General features: G+C 36.8%; 2 protein-coding genes and 1 long non-coding RNA gene across 3 annotated transcripts; all 3 read left to right on the forward strand.

Moving 5' to 3' along the window:
- The first annotated feature begins 1,536 nt into the window (after window positions 1-1,536).
- On the forward strand, window positions 1,537-3,074 carry LOC110891486. Its single transcript, XR_002565375.2, has 3 exons — window positions 1,537-1,688; window positions 2,323-2,410; window positions 2,884-3,074. It is a non-coding gene; the product is annotated as an uncharacterized LOC110891486 (long non-coding RNA).
- Window positions 3,075-8,683: 5,609 nt separating this feature from the next.
- LOC110891485 (probable CCR4-associated factor 1 homolog 10) lies at window positions 8,684-10,307 on the forward strand. The gene has a single exon (XM_022139182.1). The coding sequence runs from the start codon at window positions 9,348-9,350 to the stop codon at window positions 10,149-10,151; it is 804 nt and encodes a 267-aa protein (XP_021994874.1). The 5' UTR covers window positions 8,684-9,347; the 3' UTR covers window positions 10,152-10,307.
- Window positions 10,308-11,434: 1,127 nt separating this feature from the next.
- Window positions 11,435-15,156, forward strand: LOC110891484 (cytochrome b561, DM13 and DOMON domain-containing protein At5g54830). Its single transcript, XM_022139181.2, has 2 exons — window positions 11,435-14,540; window positions 14,938-15,156. The coding sequence occupies exon 1, from the start codon at window positions 11,625-11,627 to the stop codon at window positions 14,370-14,372; it is 2,748 nt and encodes a 915-aa protein (XP_021994873.1). The 5' UTR covers window positions 11,435-11,624; the 3' UTR covers window positions 14,373-14,540; window positions 14,938-15,156.
- The last annotated feature ends 9,869 nt before the right edge of the window (window positions 15,157-25,025 follow it).

Here is a 25,025-nt window from a genome sequence, read left to right on the forward strand (position 1 = left end):
GAGTTTTTCTCTTTGAAAATTATAGGTTCATGCATCTCTCTTGAAGCTATATGTACCTACTTTTTCTCCATAATAACCAAAAACATATGCACTGAATCTATAAATTAGTTATAAAAAAATAATATTTGTAGAAAAATATAGAAAATTCTCTATCAAATAAAAGAGGATAAAGCATGATATAATGAAAAATTTTATTTAGAGTAAATTACTTTTTGAGTTACTATGTTTTAGTGGTTTTAATCACTTAACCGCTCATTTTATAACATTTTAAGTCCTTGTGTTTTAGTGGTTATAACCATTTGAGTCCACAATCAAAAGTACAAGTGTTAAAAATTGGACTCAAAAGTTATAAAATAAGCGATTAAGGACTCAGGACGTTAAACTTTTAAATTTTGGATTCAAATGATTAAAATCACTAAAATACAAGAACTCAAAAAGTAATTTACTCGTTTATTTATTTAAATTGCAGGAAAAACAAAATCGATATCAAATTAATTTATAGAGAATCTGACTTCAAGTCTTCAGATATATTCTTACCCTTCTATATTGTTGGTATGTGTGACGTGTGTGTATTTCTTTATATCTGTGTGTATAATATTTTTCTTTTCCCAAAAGAAAAACCGATTACATGCATACAAAATTATTAAAATAAAATATTATCAAGCCTTGAACTTATAAAATACAAAATATTGAAAGATTGAGTGGCATTAAGTTGATCAACTCCACTATTTGCATCACACTCCACTCACAAGAAAAAAAATCAAATACATTACCTTTTTGATAGTGCTGTTTAAATATAATACAATTTTATCTCTCACATTTAACAAAAATATAAATATAAGATCATTAAAAAACAATAACAAAAATATAAACTAATTATACTTATGACCAATCATTAAAAACATGTTAAATTCTTACTTTTTCTTGTTCATGTTTACTAGGAACAAAAGCCATCGGGGTTTGTATTAAAATGACATTCGTATTCAAAATAAAACAAACAACATTACATGTGTAAATTGTCATCGGTGTTGCAAGGAGCTAGTAACCTTTAAAATAATAAGATATCCATAGTTTGTGTAACTCTCATTCATGGTTATTGTTAAATCTATGTTTGTGCGTTAAAATATCAATAGCTAAGACAACAATGTACAAGTTCCGCTTAACATATTTTTAAAGGCTAAAGTAAAATAATGTTTGTGCGTTAAAATATCAATAGCCAAAACAACAATGTACAAGGTCGCTTAACATATTTTTATAGGCTAAAGTAAAATAAAAATTTAAGTCCTTTTTGTATGTAACACCCCAAAAACGGGTTTGGTAATTTAGACCCGGTTACTATTAAGAAATGGGTAAGGTACCGTTAATGAGAAAAGTTAACCTGAAAAATGAGGATTAACTAGGAATAATTAATCTAGTTGATTATTGGTCTCGTTAGTAGTAAGCGAAGAGTTGTAGCCTTATTTGATTTAAACGAAACATGAGGGACCAAAGTGGGATAACTTGAAAGTTGTTATGTTAAATGAAAATAACACACACACACATTTTCGTGTGTGTTCTGTACGTGATCAGGGAAGGCTCTAGAGAGCCAAACCCTAGTTCATCATATATCAACCAATTGAAGCATGAATCGAGGCTCAAATTCAAGAAGGAACATGAATTAACGATCACCCAAGCTAGGGGATCATAAGGTGTGTTGAATTTTGATGTTTAATGAAGTTGAGAAATCTTGATGAACATCACAAGTAGTGATTTATGTATGAATTGTTTAGGTTATGGCCAAATTGACAATGTATGCTTTCTTAGGAACGAACCCTAAGTGAAGATTTTGAGTAAATTGCTATAAATTGAGTATTTTGATGATTTACTACACCTAGCTAAGTGGGTTTATGTCTAATTCATGAAAGGGGTTGAAATTGATTGTGAAAATGTGTAGTATGTGATGTGTACATGTATATAGGTTGAGTATGGTATATAATTTGTATGATGCTTACTTGTATTGATGAATGGAAGTGATAACTAGGAAGAAAAACATAGAATACTTGTACATTATGCTTAGGAAGTAGTACGCACACCAAGTGTTTGATGAAATGTCTAAAAGACAATAACAAGTGAAATTGTATGCAAGTAATGGGTAAATAGATATAATTCATGTGAAGATTATCTAGGGATGATGTCGAGTATACCTTATGCTTGTTTAAATGAATTAATGATGTGGAGTATGCTTCAAGTGGGTCGTATGTTAGATGTGAATTTGATATGGTTGTTCATATGTATGAGCATATATGCTAATAAGAATGTGAATGTAATGACATGAGTGTATAGGAATCATGTCAAGATGGATGGGAGCTTTGAAGGCTAACGGGCTAAGAGGACTCAATCAAGTAAGCGAACGAGAATACGGACGCGCAAGGTAAGTGATCTCCGAACTTACCCTTTAGTTTGGTAATGTATTTATGTTATATGTTAATTGTTGAATGCCATGTAAGAAGATATGGATCGATGCTATTACTAAGTTAAGTATTAATGGAATGGGTTGGAAGTGGTTAAGAAAGAGATTCGATTAGGTTTGGGTAAGAAAGGGAACCTACATAATGAAATTTATGTTTGAATGAATAAGATGAGTTATGTGTATTTTAGGATATATTCATATAAACGGAAGCTAATGTACTAATCGTTTTTCTGTTGAGAATTAATATGAAGTGTAGGCATGTTAACAAAGGAAGTGAAGGTTGACTCCACAATCCGATACGAGTAATCGAATGGATGGATAAAGGGGCTAGTATAAGAAAAAGCATGATACGTTGACGCGCTACTATGCTTGTGTTAAGATTTTTGTATTATGTCACCGGTTGCTAATAATGTGTTTGAATGTGGTGACTGCAGGCTATACATGTTTGGATGTTTCATCTAGAAGTGTACGCGGTTGGAGATCGAGTCAAGACACGGATTGTATGTGGGTGTGTACGTAGTCACATAATTGAGACATGTATGTTAGTCTTTGGATTAATTTATAAAAAGAGATTAATGTATTTAAATGAAAGAAAGAATATCTTGAAGGAATATTTTTATATGTAGTTTCCGCTGCAAATCTTAGGTTAAAACGTGTTAGGGCGTTACATTGTAGTTATTTTTATTAAGGGGGAATGGGCACTACCGTGATGGAGCCTTGGGAACTTGAACACCGCCGCAACCCTTTTCATCTTGAAGTGATGGCGATTTTACGTGATGGGGAACTCGGACGTGATGTTGTTGGTGGAAGAAGATATGTGTCGCTATGTGGTTGGTTGTTGGTGGAAGTATGGGGAATTTATTGGGAAGCGGGAGTGGGTTCGAGTGATGAACTAGAACACCGTCACAACTATTTTGATCTTGTGAGGGTTCAATTGACAGAAATGAGATATCACAATAAGATTGGTTGATAATGAATGTTCAACTGCCCGCCCCCCTAACATAACAAACATATTCTTAACACATTAAAAAATGTAAGTTGTTTAAAATTTTGTGCTTCCTATGAAATGAATCTATAAAGGCTGGTTTTAGGAGTTATAGTTAAAGCATCAACCATAATCAATAATCTAAGATTCTAGACCATACAACCAAACCACTTATCATTATTTACATTCAACTAAAAATTTAGAATGCAAATGGGCCGAAGCCCAACTTATGGTATATATCTTACTCTTAGGCCCTTTAGTCCTTTACTATGTGGCTTTCTAAACGGGTTGAAGCCCAACTTTGTACACCTACTTTATTATGTAGCCCAAGGCAAACCCCTCTTTATTCTAAACGGGTTGGGTCCGGTTCCAACGGGTCCGACGTCCATGGTTTCAAACTACAAGAGATGATATACACCAGATTTTTTACAAAACATACATATAATTCAGATTTTGTAAACTACACATCTATACATACATCAGCATACAAGATGATATACACACATATACAGCCGACTACCAATCCTATTGTAATTTGTTTGATCTTGTTCAATATAATAAAGGTTCTAAGGGATTTTACATATGTTAACATGTTAAAGTTGATATATTATGGGACTGAAAAGCACTGAATTTGGCAGTTCAATTTCCGCGAATTTAACATTAATGAAGATTCTTTGCGAATGATGCGATCGAGTTGTTGATGTCCTCCGGATCAGTGGGTTTCCATTAGAATCAACTTTTTATAGTGGTAGGCAATGGTGAACAGGATCGCTACAAAGGAATCGCGAGGTGCATATGTATGCAAATTAACTTATGGTGCAAACAGTGGCGAAGCTTGAAAATTTTCCACCGGGGGGGGGGGGGGGGAAGTCACCGAACCTAAAAATTCTATATAAGTAATTTTTTTTTTATAAAACCGGGGGGTTGAAAACGTATATAACTAAAAATTTTTATATGAAACGTACATACATAACACTACTGAGCGAAAAGTTCGGGGGGTCAGGAAGATTAGGACTTTTACATGGTTTTGTGCTTTAAAATGTTACTTTGATTTTGCATTTTACTATATTTGCTTTAATCAGTTCGATTAATAACCGTTTTTTCTCATTTTTTTTCGGTTATTCACGTTAATAGATTCGGATAATAACTGGTTTTTCCCGGTTAATAAAAGGGTTTTTTTCTATTTTTTTTTTACTTTTATGGTTTTTTTGGTTAACTGGTAAATCGGTTTAAAAAAACCGGTTCCTTCTAAAAGATATCTAACCGTTACAACTTACAAACCTATGGTTAAAAAAAGCCACTAATCGGTCACTTCTTAATCGGTTATTAACTGATTACGGTCTTAGTAGTTACTTAACCATGAAAATGGGCTGAACCCAACTTCTTGTATATCCCTTTACTATGTGGCCAGTGGCCTTACAAATGGATTGTAGCCCAAGGCCCAAGCCTAAACCCAAACCCAACTATGTTATAGCTAGCTACGGCCTAACGATACATAATCTAGTCATCAATCAATATTTTGAGTGAATGAATTCCAAATTTTCTTTTTATGCTATATTTACTTGTATACAATATTTAATTTAATTAGGGTGGATCTATATTATGTTTAGTGAGAGAGATTCAAACATCCCCACTCTACTTAATACTTAGTCTGCATTTATATGAAAAGAGTTAAATGTCATTTTAGTCCCTGTGGTTTGCGTTATTTTGTCAGTTTAGTCCAAAGGTTTGAAACGTTGCCATTTTAGTTCAAATAGTTTCAAACGTTGTCATTTTAGTCCACTGGGTTAACTCCATCCATTTTTTCTGTTAACTAGAAGGACATTTCAGTCATTTTATATGTAAATCTGTTAATTAGAAGGGCAATTCGGCCATATAAAATGACCGAGATTGCCCTTCTAGATAACAGAAAAATGGATGGAGTTAACCTAGTGGACTAAAATGACAATGTTTGAAACTATTTGGACTAAAATAACAACGTTTCAAATATTTGGACTAAACTGATAAAACGGCTCAAACACAGAGACTAAAATGGCATTTAACTCATATAAAAAGTTGCAATAGTATTATATGCCCATGTATCTAAACTTAGCCTGCATTTATATAAAAAGTTGCAATGGTATTATATGCCCATGTATCTAATTTGAAATTTGAAGTATGCAACCTGAAAGAAATCAACTTTATATTTCCATAATTTCACATGCACATACTTCATCCTAAACAATATTAAGCATATGAACCATAAATAAAAACCAATTTTTTTTTTTTGAAAGGAAAACTTCATTAACACATGGCCACCCGAAGACCGGGCACCACCCAAAAAACTAATGTTTTAAAATCCGGTTTTTATACCGTACTGGATTGGGCTCGGAAACGGTTTAACCGGGTGTATAAGGTGGTTCAACCAAGTGTACCGGGCGGTTTAACTGGTACTACCTGCCGGTTTGAATCGATTTTTAAAACATTGATAAAAACCTCACCTGAATTTCTCTAAAAAGTTACCATCATTTCTTACACGTAATATAAAATGCATATAGGGCAATTATATGAAGAAATCCTATATTAGTTAAGAAAACTAAGAAAGCTAAATAAATGGACCTCCTCTTGTCACGTGTTACATCTTTTTGTAACAACCAGAGGCTGCCACGTGTTATGTAACAACTTTTACTTTTCAGAAAAAACTGAAAGTCTGCAAAAGCGGTTACACGTAACACATGACAGCTTCTGGTTGTTACACGTAATACAATTTGCAAAAAGGTGTAGTATATAACAAAAGAAGGTCCATTCATTTGAGTTTCTTAATTTTCTTAACAAATATATATAATACCATTCGTTTTCTCTTCATAAATAATACAACTTAATACAAAAACTATACGAACACTACCTACTTATTCATTTTTTCACCAATAACTTAAAAGCTAAATGTATGATTCGTTTTTACCCAGCCAATTTAATGTTCATCTAGTATAACCAACTAGGGTAGAGATCATGTACATTAATCCAGAAGTATGAGAACTGTATTATAACATTATATATAACACCATATAAACACCATATAACATTATGCAACACCATATAACACCATATAACACTATGTAACAATATATAACACTGTATAACAATATATAACACTATACATCTATCATAGACATGCTATCAGACAAAATATAGTGTTATATTTGTTATATAGTGTTACCCGTTGTTTGTATGGTATTATATAATGTTATATATAGTGTTATAATACACTTCTCACACTTTTCACACTTCTGGATTAATGTACAGGATCCTCTATCTAACCAACTAAACATAACTTAAACTAAACAATTTCTTATTTCTTTAACCAATTTTTTTTTTAATATAAAAGCAATTTCATTCCAATCATCAGGGCAAATTACATAAGGATAGCAGGTAGACGAGCAACAAACTGCGCCGCCATCCCTTTTTGAATAGAAAACCCTAATCTACTAAAAACAAAGCCTCGCCCCTGAGGGGTCGAAAAGTTGCTATAGACCACACGCTGAACTCTAGACAAGAACCGAACTGCCTCCGGCGCCAAGGAGCCGAACGTGTCAAACGCCAGGGGGACAAAGGCATGTTGATTATCCTCACAAGCTTTCGCGTGCTTTTCCACCTTCTTTGACTCTGCTTTCAGTACCGCTTGCCCCGCCACAAATCCATTTTCCCGGAACCCGGCTAGTGGGGATACACCTGTGAGATCGACACAAGCATGTTTCCCGCCCTCCCAACCAAAAACTAGCACGTCAGCTGGGCGTAGGGTGGATCTCCCCTCCGACGGGTCTGTAAGAAAATTAACCGGTGCCTCTTTCTTCCCAAGATTCTTATGACACCCCAAAAAGTGTAGTAACAGGATCAAAAGTTACTATACTTTTGGGGGTGTCCTAAGATCACTAAAACCTTCCCAAGATTCTTATGACACCCCAAAAAGTGTAGTAACAGGATCAAAAGTTAGTGATCAGTTAACGACGTGGTAACATAACACACCAAGTGTTAAGTTGGGGGTGACGGACATCTAAGTGATAGTTGGGGGTGACAACGGCTAATAGCCAATAGTTAGGAATAATAAAATCTAATAACCTAATTGAAAATTAGATTATCACACAACTAAAAGTCTCAAACCACTAAAATAACTCAAGAATTAAAATTAGAGGTGCAAAACTCTATTTCGAGCCCATCTGAGTTTTCGTTCAATCGTGTGTTACACCAGAGAGTTCTACTTTTGTGGTGCCACAACGACTGACAAGTGGCAGTCGGCGGTATGGTTTTCCGGGGAAGGCCCAAGCCAAACTCTAAAGGCAGCGTGAACCCGGTTAAGACAACATAGTCTGACCGGAGTAAAACTACAAGCTGTTCAATTTAGAGAGTACGGTAGCCTAATCTAACTTATAATAAAAGACTCCAAATAATGACACATGGCATCCTCTCCTTTAACCTCATAAATTTTATTTATATTTGTTTAGTAAATTAAATTTATTTTAATATTAATATTAATTAAAACCAATATATAGATATCACTTATTTTTATCCTTATCTTTATCTTAAATTAATAAATAAATTCAATTTTTCAATTTAGACCCTTTGTTTTTTTATCTTAACACAACGTTTTTCATCGTTTGCAATTTAATCCAAACTCTTTTTTATTTTCAATTTTGTTCCACCATACTTTTCATATTTCCCAAGTTTTTCGTTTCGTTCTAAACTTTGTGAGTTAACGCACCGTAACGTGCGCGTGGGGTTCAACATTTTTTCGTATATTTTTTCCCGTTTGACTAGCCCGTTGTGTCACATCTATTTTTCTGCATTTGATAAGTTCGTACAACACGCGGGTCCTGGATGGACTTAGTTATTTTTTTCTATGTTTTACGTTTCGGTTTAATTTCTCAGCAACGATCGTGCGTGATTCAAAAGCGTGCGTGATTCAAAGATTTTACGTATGCTTTTTGCTCGACGTTATTTTTTCCCGTTTTTATTGATTTTGTTTTTACGAGCTTTTCCGGTGTTGGTGGTCGCTGACAATGGTATAGTATTGCTACTGCTTAACATAGTTTTATGACAACCGCTGCAACGCAGGGGCTTAATACTAGTACTATACTATATCATCGTTTTTGGGGCTAATACAATACAAGAATGTCGCTGTTAAAAAAAAAAGAAATTAAAATTTTATTAATTTATTATTATACTATATCATCGTTTTTTGGGCTATTTAACTGATGTGATGTCCTAATTAGCTCTGTTCAGTTTTGTTTTGTTTTCGACGTTCTATACTTTACCATCCCCACTCATCGATCTCAGGAGCCTTCCATTTTCACCCCCTTCAACTTCTCCCCTGTTTCACCTGGAAGGCTCCTTTCTTCCAATCTTCCAAAATCAGAAACAATCCAACTCATTCACACCTTCAAGATCTGTTCTCCGGTAAGATCTTACCACAATCTTGAAAAAAACCCATTCAATTTCACCCTTTTAATCCCCAAGATCTGTTCTAAATCTAATCAATATTCTTGATCTCCCCTGTTTTCCCCTGTTTCTGTTTCGAAACTAGTGTTGATCAACTACTCATATAATCAACCTAGTTAATATTTCTGTTGAGATTAGAGAACTATGGAGTGAAAATCTTGAAAAAAACCCATCAATTTCCCCTTTTTAACCCTCAAGATCTGTTCTAATCAAGATTCTTTATCTCCCCTGTTTCCCCTGTTTCTGTTATGAAATCATTTTTGATCAACTAATCAGTTGAGTTAATGTCTGTCTGTTGATCTTACAGAAGTATGGAGTAATAATCTTGAGAAAAAACTTTCAATTTCCCTTTTTAATCTTCAAGATCTATTCCAATCAAGATTCTTGATCTCCCCTGTTTTCCCCTGTTTTTGTGTTGATCAACTAATTAGTTGAGATAATATGTCTATTGAGATTAGGGAAGTGTGGAGTGATAATCTTGAACAAGAATTTGCAATAATTAGAGAGATTGTTGATGATTATCCATACATTGCAATGGATACAGAGTTTCCTGGTGTTGTGCTTCAACATTTGACACCCTACAAGAACATCACTGATTATAATTATCATACATTGAAGGATAATGTAAACATGTTGAAGTTGATCCAATTGGGTTTGACATTTTCCGATGAGGATGGGAATCTTCCCACTTCCGGTTCCGGAAAGCCCTGCATTTGGCAGTTTAACTTTCGCGAGTTTAACGTTAACCAAGACATCTTCGCGAACGATTCAATCGAGTTGTTGAAACAGTCCGGGATTGATTTTAACAAGATTGCGGAAAAGGGTGTGGATAATGTTCGGTTTGGGGAGCTTTTGATGTCGTCGGGAGTTGTTTTGAATCCGAATATTTGTTGGGTGACTTTTCATGGTGGGTATGATTTCGGGTACTTGATTAAGTTATTGACGCGAAAGGAGTTGCCCGGATCGCAGTCTGTGTTTTTCGGTTTGATGGAGGTTTATTTTCCTGTGGTTTATGATGTTAAACATATGATGAGGTTTTGTAATAGTCTTCATGGAGGGTTGAATAAACTCGCGGAGATCTTGGAAGTGAAAAGATTCGGCGTTTGTCATCAAGCGGGTTCGGATAGTTTGCTGACGCTTCACGCGTTCAAGAAACTGAAAGAGAGTTATTTTAGTGGATCCATAGAGAAGTATGGGGGTGTTTTGTATGGGTTAGGGGTGGATACAGATGAGCAAAATAAGTAGGAAGCGAAAAACGTGACGTTTGAATATGTTTTCGGGTTAAAGTGTTGCTGCATCCTAGTTGTGTTTGGTCATGTTCTTCATGATCTTTACTGTAAAGTAGTGTTCAATAACAAGTTTAAAGGTTTCTATATATTTTGTCTAGCCTTTGTGTTTCAAGTTACTTTTGTGTTTGTGGTTTGAATTGTTGTATGAATAGTTTTGTGAGCTTGAAAAGAAAACTGGTACATTTTCTTCTCTTGACATTATAACTGTGGATAACCCAATATCCGGATATTGGTTTAAATCAGTTATATTTAGGTCGGGTGACTTCCGCACCCCTGGTCGGAAATCTCAAGCTTCGTCACTGAATGTAATAAGCTGTATAGAGTGGCGGGGATTGCTTATGTATAAAGATTACAATTTTCCCCACCTTTCAGTATGGCTATGAGTCGGATTGTGGTATATCGGTATCAGTTCCGTACTTTATTGTAAAACTGTATCCCAAACGTGGTCTCATAGATATCCCATTACTCATCAAGTTTGTGAGTTTTTCTACGGGTGTCATGATTCCAGTCTATGATCTTAGATGGTTAAAGTTTACTCGATAGTAATTTTATTGCTGGTAACATGATCTCAAAGCTGACTTAAAGTATCAAATACGCAAGTACAATTTAAAAGTTTAATACTTTTCAAGTTTCAAAAGACTTCAAAATATTATTTTATTATACTGTTTTTAATAAAATATATTATACATTATATTAAGATTTTCGGTTTCGATGAGATAAAACAGACATGATATTGATTTCAGGTAATCTATCGACATTGTATTACCTAGTATCATACTCAAACTTGATTTTTTTTTAATTAATTCGATACTTGAATGAATATAATCCTATTTCACGTCCTAAATGTTTCGGGTTCCTGGATTCCACACCGGATTACTATTTTAACATTATAAGGTAACAACTTAACCAAACCACTTTATTTATTTATTTTTTGAACGGCCAACAAATCAATCCCGAACACTCTCGGGGCACCCACTGGACAAACGGAGTACTCCGAGAGTAACCCGAGTGGTCCATCACCAATTCCGGGGAAAACCCAGTAACCCACCGGCCCGTAGGCACGACGGTAAATTACCCGTAAAACCCGTTTGTCTTAAAGATCGAACCCAGGTTTCGCAGAGTCTGTTCACCAATGCCTCACTTTTTTTTTCACCAAATGACCCAAACCACTTTATTTAGGGGTCAAAAACAAACAATTCACCTGAAAAAAAAAAATGAAAACAATTCACATAACTGCAAACTTCCATTCAAAAAATTCATCTTTTTCTCTCAATGGCCAACTTCCAGAGCCGCCCAACTCCGGCGATCACAACGGTACGACGTCGTTTCCATATCTCAATCCCATCCTTCTCCCCCATTACAATCTTTAACAACACCCTTTTCAAATCATAAAAAACCCACCTCAGATCTCAAATATCTCATCATATTAATGGCAAATGCACAATCTTTTTCATTAATTTCATTCCATTTCCTCATACCCATGATCAGTATCTTCAGTTTATCCGTATCCAGTCGCCATTCGATACCGAATTGCCCGAAAACCAACACATCTGTGATCAATTTCACAAGTGAATTCGTTATGTGTCAGCATCAGGTTAGAGGATCATTTAGTGTAATAAATGACTGTGCTTTTAAGGTTAAAGATTTTGATATGATCAATGGGGGTTCTGATGTGTATTGGTGGGGTGCTGTTGGTGATTCTTATAAGAATTTAACAAATGGGTATGTCATATCTGATGAGAAACTGAATGCTACTAGTTATAAAAACGAGAGCTTTATCGTTAAGTTATCGAAGAATGTTACATGGGATGATGTTAAGGTTGTTGCTGTTTGGAAAAAGTCATTGGAATCTGATTTTGGGCATGTTGTGTTGGAGGAGAAGACGGATTCTCCAACGTCTCCAGCGCCTTCCCCTGCGCCGTCGGATGTTAAGTTTAACGGTAGTTCGGTTGTTAAGGTTGTCGGGGAGCCTACGATGTTCGATAACTGTAAGGTTTTGTCGGATAAATATAGGTTGAGATGGACAGTGAGGTTGGAGAATAATGTTATTGATATTGGGCTCGAGGGGGCGATTGATATTCGGGATTATATGGCATTTGGGTGGGCCGACCCGTTTAAGGAAAACGATCATATGCTTGGTGCTGACGTGGCGGTGACGGGGTTTACCGAAAAGGGACACCCTTTTGTGGATGATTATCATATTACTAAGTATAGTGAGTGTATGACTAACAAGAATGGTAAGGCGGAGGGCGTGTGTCCCGACACTATGTATGTTGAGTCGGATGATCGTCGTGAGCGTGATTTGGTTAACAACACGATGTTGGTTTACGGGCATAGGAAAGATGGTGTTTCGTTTATTCGGTATCAAAGACCGTTGAAATCTATTGATAAAAGGTATGATTGGAACATTAATGTTAAAAAGAACATGACTTGTATATGGGCTTTAGGTTTTATTAAACCGCCTGATTCGATTCGACCTAATTACCTTCCGGAAAACCACGGCAAGACTTACGGTCATGTTCACATTAACGTTTCCGAGCGTGTGAACGATTGTTTGGGCCCGCTTGATAACAAAAATAAGCAAGATCAAGAACTTGTGATTGCCGATGAAATGGAACCGCTTGTTGTTACTTCCGGGCCGGGCTTACATTACCCGAACCCTCCAAACCCGTCAAAGGTTTTATATATTAACAAAAAAGAATCTCCTCTTTTACGGGTCGAAAGAGGGGTCCCGGTTAAGTTTTCGATACAAGCGGGTCATAATGTGGCGTTTTATATCACGTCTGATCCGCTTGGTGGGAATGTGACATCAAGAAACCGGTCTGAGACGATTTATGCAGGTGGGCCTAAGGCCCACGGGGTGAAGTCCAAGCCCAAGGTGTTAGAATGGGCCCCCAACCGAAATACTCCGGGTCAAGTCTACTATCAGTCTTTTTTCACCCAAAAAATGGGCTGGAAAGTTCAGGTAGTCGATGGAGGTCTAACCGATATGTATAACAACAGTGTTCTTTTAGACGATCAACAAGTTTCGTTCTTTTGGACACTTTCGAAAAAGTCGATATCCATTGCAGCCCGAGGTGAAAAGAAAAGTGGGTATCTAGCAATCGGGTTCGGGTCAAAAATGGTGAACAGTTTCGCTTATGTGGGTTGGGTTGACGCTAACGGCAAGGGCCATGTTAAAACGTATTGGATCGATGGAATGAACGCGCAAAGTTTGCATCCAACGAAAGAACACTTGACATACGTAAGATGCAAATCCGAACGAGGGATCATCACGATGGAATTCACCCGTCCGTTGGATCCAAACTGTGACGGAGATAAAAAGATCGAATGTAAAAACATCGTAGAGCCCACGTCGCCTTTTCCGATTATTTGGGCCATGGGGGCTAAATGGTCTTCAGACCATTTGACCCAAAGCAATATGCATTCAGTAACAAGTAATAAACCGGTTAGAGTTTCGCTTATCTACGGCTCAGCCGAGGTTGAGGAGGATTTACGGCCCGTGTTGGCAGTACACGGGTTTATGATGTTCCTCGCGTGGGGTATGTTTCTTCCGTGTGGGATCTTGGCTGCACGTTACATGAAACATGTGGACGGTGATGTTTGGTTCAAGATTCATGTTTACACTCAATGGTCGGGTTTAACGATTACTTTTCTAGGGATTCTTTTCGCTGCTGCCGAGCTTCGGGGTTTACATATAAACTTATTACATGTAAAAATTGGGATCTTGACTGTAATCTTGGGTTGCATACAACCGATTAACGCATACATAAGACCTAAAAAAGGCGACGTTGGTGAAGAACCATCGCCCCAACGAATATTTTGGGAATATATACACGCGTATTGTGGAAGACTTGCGGTTTTTGTTGGCGTTTTTGCTATTTTTAGTGGGATGAAGCATTTAGGGGATAGATACGATGATGAAAACGTTAGGGGGCTAATGCGCGCGTTAGTAGTTTGGATTTTGGCGGGTGTTTTGACCGTTTTATATTTGGAATACAGACGGAAACGACATTTAAGACAGCGAATTTTCGGGTTAGGTAATTGGGTTTTGGGTGATGATGTAGATGAAGAAACTGATCTTTTACGGCGAGACAGAATACATGGAGTAAATGTGGATAAACTCGCGCTTCCTTCAGAAAGATCGGAAATTCAGCTTGAACCTTTGAGCACATAAAAGTTTAAAAAACCGGGCATTTTTTTTCAGAAAAACATCCGGGCGGTCTTTCAAGAATATTTAAAAAAACGGGCGTTTTTCAAGCGATGAAGGCTTCTTGATTCAACTCATGAAGCATAACTGACTTCTGGAGAGATAAAATGATATCTCATGTGCTCTTTCTAGCTGGTACACTTATCACCTTCATGAACATATGCAACTTCTTTTATAGAGTAAACTTCTGTTTTGTTCCCTGTGGTTTGGTCATTTTAACGGTTTTGCCCCAAACCTTTAAAAATAGCCATTTTACTTCCTGATGTTTTGGTTTTGTTGCCAGTTTGCTCCCTGCAGGGAGCAAAATGGAAAAACAAACAATTTGGATGGAGTTAGAGGCGGGGAGCAAACTGGCAAAAAAACCGAAACATCAGGGAGACAAATGGCTATTTTTAAAGGTTTGGAGCAAAACCGTTAAAGTGACCAAACCACAGGGAGCAAAACGGAAGTTTACTCTTCTTTTTATCTGTTTTTTAGCATTCATAGCTTCAAAACCTTGACTTTTGTTCTGTTTTTTTTTATTGTCTTGCAGTGTAGTGCACATTTTTTCTATTGCCGGTCAACTTAGTTCTCTAGGTAATAGACTCTTTTCGTACGGATGGTTTCTTCTATGGAGCAGTATTTATTTCCGTCTATCGGATACTTGATGTTTTATCCTTGCTAGTTTTGATGTAGTAGTCGTATGTTGTTAATAAAGATTACCATTACTTTGAATGTTCGCGTTCATGTTGCATTTTGCTATAAAAATAACAAGTACAGGGGCTAATGTTGTAATAGTTCATAGTTGAGGAAAATTATGAGCATTGGCAAGGAAAATTCTCACATATTAATATCCTCAAAGTGGCCGAAACTCGAGGCCATATACAATAAGATCAACCAGACATAGTTCCTTCGTAACTTGTGAATTTCAAATTTACAAGAAGACAATCACTTTTAAGACCACCCGTAGTGGGGTGTTATTTTTAAAAAAAATTGAAAAAAAAAAACGCCCGGAAACGCCCCCACCACCATTACATGGGGCGTTTTTTTATAAAAAAAATTTCACAAAGTTGAGTTTGGCGTTTTTATGATAACGCTGAAAAGGAATTGCATGGGCCAATGGGAGTGGATAAGGTTTGACTGGCCAATCATAGTAGTTTGCTTTTTTTTTTTTGTTTGTTTAATGATTGGAAGAGGCATTATGAGGCATTATTCCCACTACGCCACTTTTGCAATAACGCCCCATGCTGACTGGACTGCCACGTGTCGAATAATGCCCCATGGTGGGGGCATTATTTTGTTTAACCACTACACATGGTCTAAGTTGATGATTTGAGTTATATTTCCGAACATTAACCTCCATACATCCATCTTCCCTTTGTTGTGGAACCCGAGTAATATCATGTATATTCCATGGGCTTGGGGATGTAAAATAAATAATTTCAGCCTCTTTGGTTTCTTGCTGGAGTAAATCTCGAAGTTTCACCGGGTAGTGCAACCCTTGACATGTTTCCGAGAGCTTGAAAACAAGGTAACACACATATTCTGTATCCTGTGACAACATTTGACTTTTAATCGTGCAACTGATACGAAATACTTGCTGCGGTAAAAGTTCAATCACCTCTTGAAATCTGCATGTATGATAAATCATGTAATTACATATTTTCGAGACATGGTAAACCGTAAACCACATTCAAGGAGTGAAACTTTTTTCAACCATCTATAGATGCATGCATGAGGCATCTTTATTTTAGTAGACAACACAGACGATAAATAGCATCTCAAATAATGTATTATTATGGCTATAAACGTGCTAGGAGAAGTAAACGGTTAGTTTAAAAATTGACCTTGTCTGGGATGATGGTTTTGAAGTAAAAAGCTTCACATTAGAGAAGTTGTACAAAGCTGCCTTAGCCGAAAGCATAAGATGTTTCTTTCCGTTAACTTCAGTAAGCGCGAACTGTTCATCAAAGGTTTAGAGCGAATTTGTTACAGAAATTTAAGGATTCCTTTTTTTAGTTTTATTAAAGATGCATATGTTAGAAGGGATTTGGTGCAAAACCCTGTTCCTTTGAGGAGTTTGGTAATTTTATTGGCATTGTCCATTTGGTAGACGTCCCGCACCTGGGCGACATGATTTCACCAAATGAAGACTGCCAACTGTTGGCTAATGAAGTTGGATCTCTGTTAATAAATGCCGTTAGCTGTCCGTTGTAAAACGAGTGTGGTTCGTTGTTAAATGACTCTGGTTCGTCTGAAAACATTGGGGAAAAGGGACAACCATTCCTGTTCATAGCAAAGCGGCGAGGAGGGTACACCGGTAAATGTGGATAACAACCGTGGTACACGGATAAAGTATAAACGAATAGGACTCTACATCGGTAAACGGAGGCTGTTGTGTGTCGGTAGATGGTGAGAACCATAGGTAGTTAAACAATGACAACCATACGCGGGTAAACAAGGATTGCTGCGCTTGTGCTGACACCAGGTTATCTGTTGGGGGGTGAGATTGTTTATTGACATCCGCCTTTTCCTCTTTGTTATCTGATTTAGCATATTGAGGTGCACGCTGCTCTTGTTCGTTTGGAATAAACACTTTCCTCCCACACAGCAGTTCAAATAATACAACTCCAAAGGAATAAACATCCGACTTGTGGGTCACAAATCCAGTCTTTTCGTATGTTGGATCTGTTAGACTAATCTTGCATATTATGCGTAAGTTCGGGTTAAAAGTGACCGACTTACAAAGTTCGGGTAAAAAGTGACCGGGTTATAAATTTGGGGGTTTTTTTGGAGATAGTTTTTTTATTCCTAGTTTGAGTCAAATAGGTTTACTTGTTGAACAAGTTATTAGGCTTATAAATAGAAGGATTTATTTGTAACCTTAATAGTACCAATTATCAATAAATGAGTTTTGATTCAATACGTTCTTTGGTATCCAATTCTAACAGGATCCATGTAACCTATAGTGCCAATAACTTCAGCAAGGAGAAGACGATGTCTTCTTTCGCTTGTATTTCTCATGGCCAGTTCGAAACCAGATAACTTGGGTTCCCAGTTGTCATCTAGTAAAACTTTTGAACTTTTGATATTACGATGTATGACACTGATATTGCGTTCAGCATCATAATGGATGTAATTCAATGCCTGTGCAATACCAACAAATATTTGCAATCGTTGCAACCATGTGAGGACAGAGCCTTTAAGGTATTTTTCGAGACTTTCATGGGACTCGTGTTTGTTTATGATGATCTTCTCGTCTTTTTCATCACAAAACCCAATAAAAGAAACCAGATTTTTATGCTTAAGATGAGAAAGCATCGTAATTTCTGTCCAGAACTCAAGGTCTCCTTGGCCATATTCATAATCAAGGCTGGAGAACTCGCTAGTCGCTAGTCGGCCGGTGAGGTGGGGACTAGTAAGTACTAGGAATTAATCGGATCGGGTTTTGTATATGTAATTTTCAGTTTTATGTATACATATACACATTTTTATAGGTAAATATTTGTAGCGAGGTTTTAACTCTTACTCAACTCATTTTTTAAGTATACAAGATTAATTGTTGGAATTCACATGGTTTGGTCGGAAACTGGCCGGAATTTAGAGGTTTTGGCCGGAATATATATAGGTTTTTTGCCGGAATCTGGCCGAAATCGCCGATTCTTCGCTGGCCGACTAGGCTCGACTAGCGATTAATGGACTGATTAACGAAAAATTACTCAGATACTGGCCGACGAGCGATTATTCGCCGCCTAGTAACGATTTTTACAACACTGTTCATAATGCAACCTTCTTGAAGCGATATTGGTCCGTTGTCCTGACACCAAGAGGTTTCCTCTATAAACCTTCCCAAACGCACCTTGGCCGATGAGATTTTCATCAGCAAGGTCATTGGTGGCCTCTTGTATCTCTTCAAGTGAGATTTGTAAGTGAGCAAACTCTTGGTGTGAAGACATTTTGATCAAGTAAAGTAGATGGCTAATTCGATCTTTCAGCTACAAGTAACTGTTATGGAAGGAAATAGACAGTGGCGAAGCATGAAATTTTTTAGGGGGGGGGGGTCGAAAACGTATATACCCAAAAATTTCTATACGAAAACTACATATATAACACTACTGGCCGAAAAGTTCGGGGGGGAGGGGGGGGGTTGGGCGCCCCTCTCGGCCCCTTCAAAGCATCGCCCCTGGAAATAGATATTCAGCATACACATATAGATACTGTTAACATTGTTCTCTAGGTATTATACTCTTTTTGTACGGATGGTTTCTTTTATGGAGCTTTATTTATTTCATTATATTGGCGACTTGAGTTTTCATGAACTATGCTAGTGTTGATGTAGTCATATGTTCTTAATAAAGATGGCCATTATTTGGAATGATAGCGTTCTTGTCACATTTTTTAATGAAAATAACAAGTATAGAGGCTAATGTTGTAATAGTTCATAGTTGGGGGATACAATTTCAATAATAGATAGCTACAACAATATTAACAACCGAATTAATTAACTACCTAATGAGACGGGTATATCTTTTTTGAGCAGCTAATGGTTGATAAAATATGTGAATTCTCTTCTATTAGCATTACACATTCATCTATGACAGTTTTATTATTGATCAATTTAAAAAATGGCCTTTTATTCTAATAAATGGAAACACCTTACAATATTCCCAAGCGTTACAACCTGTAGGTCCCTGTGACTGGATCGATAACGAGATTGACAATACGTTTAAAAGTGTGAAATCCTCCTAAACAATCAAACAACGAAACAAGCAAATAAATCGAATAGATATCACAAAAACCCGTCTTCTATTGATTATCAGACAACTTGTTTACAACTAATTCAAGACAAAACTCAAACTCACTCGTGATCTCGTAAACTGTCGTGAACTTGCGGCTAGAACTTGTGAACACCAGTACTAAACACGTTATTTTTAATAAAAGTTGGGAGCAAAAATGACATGGAAAATCCTTGATTCAAAAAAGGTTAATATTTTCATGTCATAATGTAACAACGTGTGGGTCCACATAATAGGTAAGATGTGTATGTAAACCCCTTTCACACTATAGAATAAAAAAAAAAAAAAAAAAAAAAAACCTTCTTTCATAAATAACAAACACAAAAATAATAAAATATGATCTAAAGATGCCAAATTAAAATAGTAAGAAATAAGAAATTTCATGTTACCATCTAGGAAGGAACAGGTGGGCCGGTCATTTTGTATATATATCATATAGTTTTGCTTGTATATCTCCAATAAACATACCCTTTGAAATCAAATCACATTCAAAATATCTTTAACAATGTCTAGTACTGGTGGACCTCCATCCTTCTCAGCCACATGGAGGCCTGGCTCTTCTACATCCACCTCCAACAACAATACCCGTAACAAACCGGTGTCGTTCCAACGCTCCATCGAAGAACAAAACAAAGCTCCATCCATTCAAGATGTGGATCGCCGCGCTAAAAAGTCATCTGTCGAGACCGTTAAAGAAGCCGGAACCACCCCTAATTAGTCAACCTCGGTTGGAGATGTTTCTCAAGTTGAAAACAAATGATTGTATGTTTATCAAATTTCATTGTCATGATCTTTAATAAATTGTCATTGTGTTTTTTTCTTTAAGGTAGTAGGTGTTGCTAATCTTGTGTTTTTTTTTTTTTTGGATATTTAAGTCTCTACCTTTTCTTTCAAAAGTCTCCGCCGTTGACTTTTGGACTTAATGAACTTGTGTTTAAAAAATAATTATATGTAACTTGTTTGAGTTTTCAATCTTATTTCTTAGTTCAGAATTATATTATTGCTATTTTGTTGAGGATTATATTACTAAGTTATTGTTGTTAGAAGCTTCTCAGAAAATAGAAAACAATGTTTGGCAAACGGGTCGAAAATACGGGTCAGATTAGGATAGATTTTTAGAGCACGAACACTGATTCAATCATATAAACATTCTTACATTTTGCGTTTAACAATCGTCTTTATATTATCATATCAACTCATAAACTAGTTTTATGCCCGTTCTAGTTCTAGTCAGGGTTTCCCAAAATAATAATAAATAAACTTACAAACTTATTGGACACTGACCAACACAACAAAAATAGTTTACTTCGAATATAAAAAAACATGAGCGAGAACTACTGCTTAAATCGCTTCGGCTTCTTCTGGAACGCCTCCTACAATTTTCAAAGTTTCAAATCTCAAGATTATAACGTCTTACAACACCTTTCGACATAAAATAAGTTTCCTCTTCAATTGCTTGTGCCTCAACGTCCTTTTAAGAGCTCGGCTTGGGTGCGATGTTCAATGAGCATGTTAAACAAATTAAAAGAAAACATTTTCGAAACATCGACCCAGTTAGTGATCATCATTCATTCTTTTAGAAGTTTTGTTACATTTCAAACTTTGTGGCATTCTATTCAAAGTCAAAAAAAATGAATTTAAAAAATAAAGGCGTTTTGTTAAAAAAGAAAAATCAAACTGTTGTGAAGCAAAAAGAAAACAAAATATCCATGGATTAAAAAAAGAAAATAGCCTTGTGAACAAATCGATGGTAAATGCTAAATAGCCATGTCGCAAACATACAAACTATTCAATTGGCTTTAACAAACTATTGTTTCAATCAATCGTGGAGGTGAAATATATGTTCGCGTTCAAAGTAGTGATATGTGTAAAATGCAACATATAAATCACATCAATTAAGGCATAAAACTAACCCTTTTTAAGTACTAATGTTGGAAAAAGAGTGTTTTTGTCTTCCTTTTGTATTTTCAGGATGAAATGAGCTCAAAATCACAAAAGAAGCAAAAAGACAGCTAATTCTACCATAAATACAAGAAAAGGAACAAAAGTGGACTGCCCGGACCCTCAACGGCATCTCCCAAGGCAAAGGAGAAGAAACAGAGTCTGAACACGCCCCGTGTCCAGCGAACACGGGGGCGTGCCCAGGAAGCAGCAGAAAAGACAAACCAGTAGAAGCTTCCATTGCCCACCACGGGGCCGTGTCCAGTGAGCACGGGGGCGTGGTGAAAGTACAGCAGACGCATTAATTGTAATTCGCAATTACAATTAATGAAGTGAGAGAATGTCAGACGGGCACGGGGCCGTGTCCAGCGGACACGGGGCTGTGTCCAGCCTTCTGTTCAGCCTATAAATAGAGGAGCTTGGCTTCATTCTCTCTCATCCCTTGGCACACCACCTCTCTCACACTTCATCCACCACCCACCACCACCATAACACCATCATCCATTGTCCATCATAGAGTGTGTGAGTCGTCTCGGGATCCAAGATTGATCGTAAGAGTTCTTGACAATCAAGGCCATGTTTGCCTAAGTCTCTTACATCACTTGGTGAAGACAAGTGTTTCGTATAATACTTTTTATTTTTAATCTTTTGCACTTTTTATTTGGTTTTGTATTAATGACTTTAATAACTAGTTACTTATGTTGAAGGTGATCTTTCCTTATCGTTTGTCCGTGGTGTCTTGGCATTATTTTACTGTCTATATAAAATAAAAGATTTTCACCATTCATATCTCCACGGTCTATATGGAGGTATGTTGGCTACCTGGTCGGGGGTTAAGGGAACGGTTTGGTAAGGGTCTTGCCCTTGTTCAACGTTTAGAGGTCCTGCTTGGGACCTGGGTCAAATTTAGTAGGATCTCCTTCAATGCCCATAGGTATTGGATGGCGGGGATCCAAACTCTTTGACCCCCTCATAAGTTAACTACTATTAATACTATAACCTGGCTATTTAGGACTGTATCCCTGCTGACTCAGACTACTTAGCCGAGGGTAACGTCACCGCCAGAAGCGGGGCCTACCACAATTTGCATTAATAACTTAATTCATTATCTTTCAATAATCCGACCCTTTAGGATTGTATCCTTGCTGACTCAAACTACTGGGTTGAGGGTAACGTCGCCTTCAAAAGAGGGGCCTACTACAATAACTAAGATAATCTCTTAAACAAGTGCAAAAGTGCGAAAATAATCAAAGGTTATACTAATACACGTGTCGGATCCAAGTGATTCATCTTGTCTATCTGTTTTTATTTTATTTTTATTTTCAGCATTTAGTTAGTTTTTTATTTTCTTAGTTTAAAACATTTTTCTAACCTTTTGATTTGATTAGACGTTGAGGATAAACCAGTATTAAAAGCTCTTGTGTCCTTGGACGACCTCGGTATCTTACCAACACTATACTACGTCCACGATGGGTGCACTTGCCCATATGTGTGTTTAGTGTTAGTGAATATCGTGTTTTATAAATTTAAAACTTGGCTAAAAGTGTAAAAAAGGGTTTAAATATACATCAAAAATATAACACACTTCACGCACATCAAGTTTTTGGCGCCGTTGCCGGGGACACAAGGATTTTAAGAAAGCTTAAAATCAACGGCCTAATCAGTTTTTCAAAACTTTTTTTTTTAAAAACGCGCGCATTTTTTCTGCATTTTAGTTTAGTTTTGCATTTACAGTAGCCTGAACACGGGGCCGTGCTCGCTGAACACGCCCCCGTGCTGCATATTTTTAGAGTAGATACCCAGATACAGAGTCTGAACACGGGGCCGTGCTTGCTGAACACGCCCCCGTGCTCAACGTGACCAGTAAATCTAATTAAAACGCCCAGATACAGTCCCTGAACACGGGGCCGTGTTCACTCAACACGGGGCCGTGTCCAGCTTCTGTTTCCGTCTTTATTTTTGTTTTCTGGTCCCGAGACTCAGTTGTGATCTGTTGAGTGATTCTTATGGATCAATACTCAAGAGGTTACAACTACACCTATGATGAGGATGATTATAGGGGTAATTATTGCACTAATTGTCGTAACGCACGCTCGGTTCAATATAATAACTCATATCAACCATCCAATTCATACAACCATTATGAGGAGCTCAGGTACGAGCCATCAACTTCATACACATCCTATGAAGACCAAAGGTATGAACCTACTCCCTCATACTCATATTTTGATGAACCAAGGTATGAGCCTTCATACTCATACTTTGAAGATTCAACATATGAGCCACCACCTTCATATTCTTATTATGAGGAACCATGGCGTGAACAACCCACCTCATATGAGTACTATGAAGAACAAAGTTTCGACCCTTATCCATCATATACTTACAATGAAGAACAATGGTGTGAACCATCTACTTCATATGAGTATTATGAGGAACCAAGGATCGAGCAACCGGATTCAAGCTTTGAGGATCCAAATTCTTTCAATCTCACCGAAGTAACTAATAGGATATTAGAACACATTAAAACTATCGAACGTTGCATAAAAGAATCTCGCGCAAGGGAAGAGGAATCCCACGCAAGAGAAGAGTTAAAAAATGAAAATAACGCAGAGATAGTTGAAAGTGTAAAAATGGAAGAACAAGAAAGTGAAAAACCGACACATGAGTTAAACAACGAAAATGGTGAGTCCGATAATGTTAAAATTCAAGAAGAGTCTAATTTTGAAGAAATTAACCTCTTGTCACCTACTTTCGAAAATCATTGTTTAATAACCCCTCATGCTAAGTTTTTAAAAGAGTTAAACACTAGTGCTAAAATCAAAGACTTAGTAAGTGTTAAGTTAACTAATGACCAAACCTCGCTAATAAAAGAAGATCCTTTTGAAATTAACATTACACCGGTTCCATGTTTCTTTCAAAATTCATTTATTAGCAATATCACCATCGATAAAGATCTTTGTGTTAACATAATGCCTAACTACATTTTTGAAAAATTAAGTGATAGTGATTTTACTCCACTTCAAATACCCATTTTTCTATCCAATCGGAAAGTAATAAAATCAATCGGTGTAGTTGAAGATGTTTTGGTTCAAACAAATCAAATGGTAATCCCAACCGACTTCGTTATCCTAGATGACGCCCCCTTAGTCTTGGGAAAACCTTTTGTACAAACTCATAGAGCTTTGAAAAACCGGAAATTCAACAATCTACCGCTTCAATTAGGGGCATTCAAAAGGAGCATAGATCTTGAGCGCTCAATGAAATATCCTTTTGGCAACAATGACCCCCTAATTGAAGATGAAGCTGAACCACCCGATACAACCAACGAAGAGGACCACTTTGTCGAGGAAGAGATAGCCATAGAACAAACCTTTAAGGTTCTTGATCTAGATGAGCCGCAAAATAAGGTGTCTTTCTAAAGACCCACCCATTGAGCTCAAAGAACTTCCTAAAGGTTTGGAATATGCTTTTCTAGGCAAAGAAGGTAGTTTACCCGTAATTATTTCATCTAAATTAAGTAATATAGAAAAAGAGAAATTAGTTAACCTACTTAAAAAACACAAAAAACGCGATCGCTTGGAAGCTTGTAGATATTAAAGGAATAAGCCCTTCCATGTGCACGCACAAAATTTTAATGAATGATGACTACAAGACGGTAATTCAACCACAACGAAGAGTGAACCCCAATGTTCAAGAAGTGGTTAAGAATGAAGTCATCAAACTACTCGACGCCGGACTAATCTACCCTATCTCCAATAGCCCGTGGGTAAGTCCCGTTCAAGTAGTCCCAAAGAAAGGAGGTATGACGGTAATAACTAATGAGAAAAACGAATTAATACCAACGAGAACCGTCACAGGATGGAGAGTCTGTATAGATTATAGGCGATTAAATGAAGCGACT

The sequence above is a fragment of the Helianthus annuus genome, chromosome 11, assembly GCF_002127325.2.
Source record: "Helianthus annuus cultivar XRQ/B chromosome 11, HanXRQr2.0-SUNRISE, whole genome shotgun sequence".
Taxonomy (NCBI): domain Eukaryota; kingdom Viridiplantae; phylum Streptophyta; class Magnoliopsida; order Asterales; family Asteraceae; genus Helianthus; species Helianthus annuus.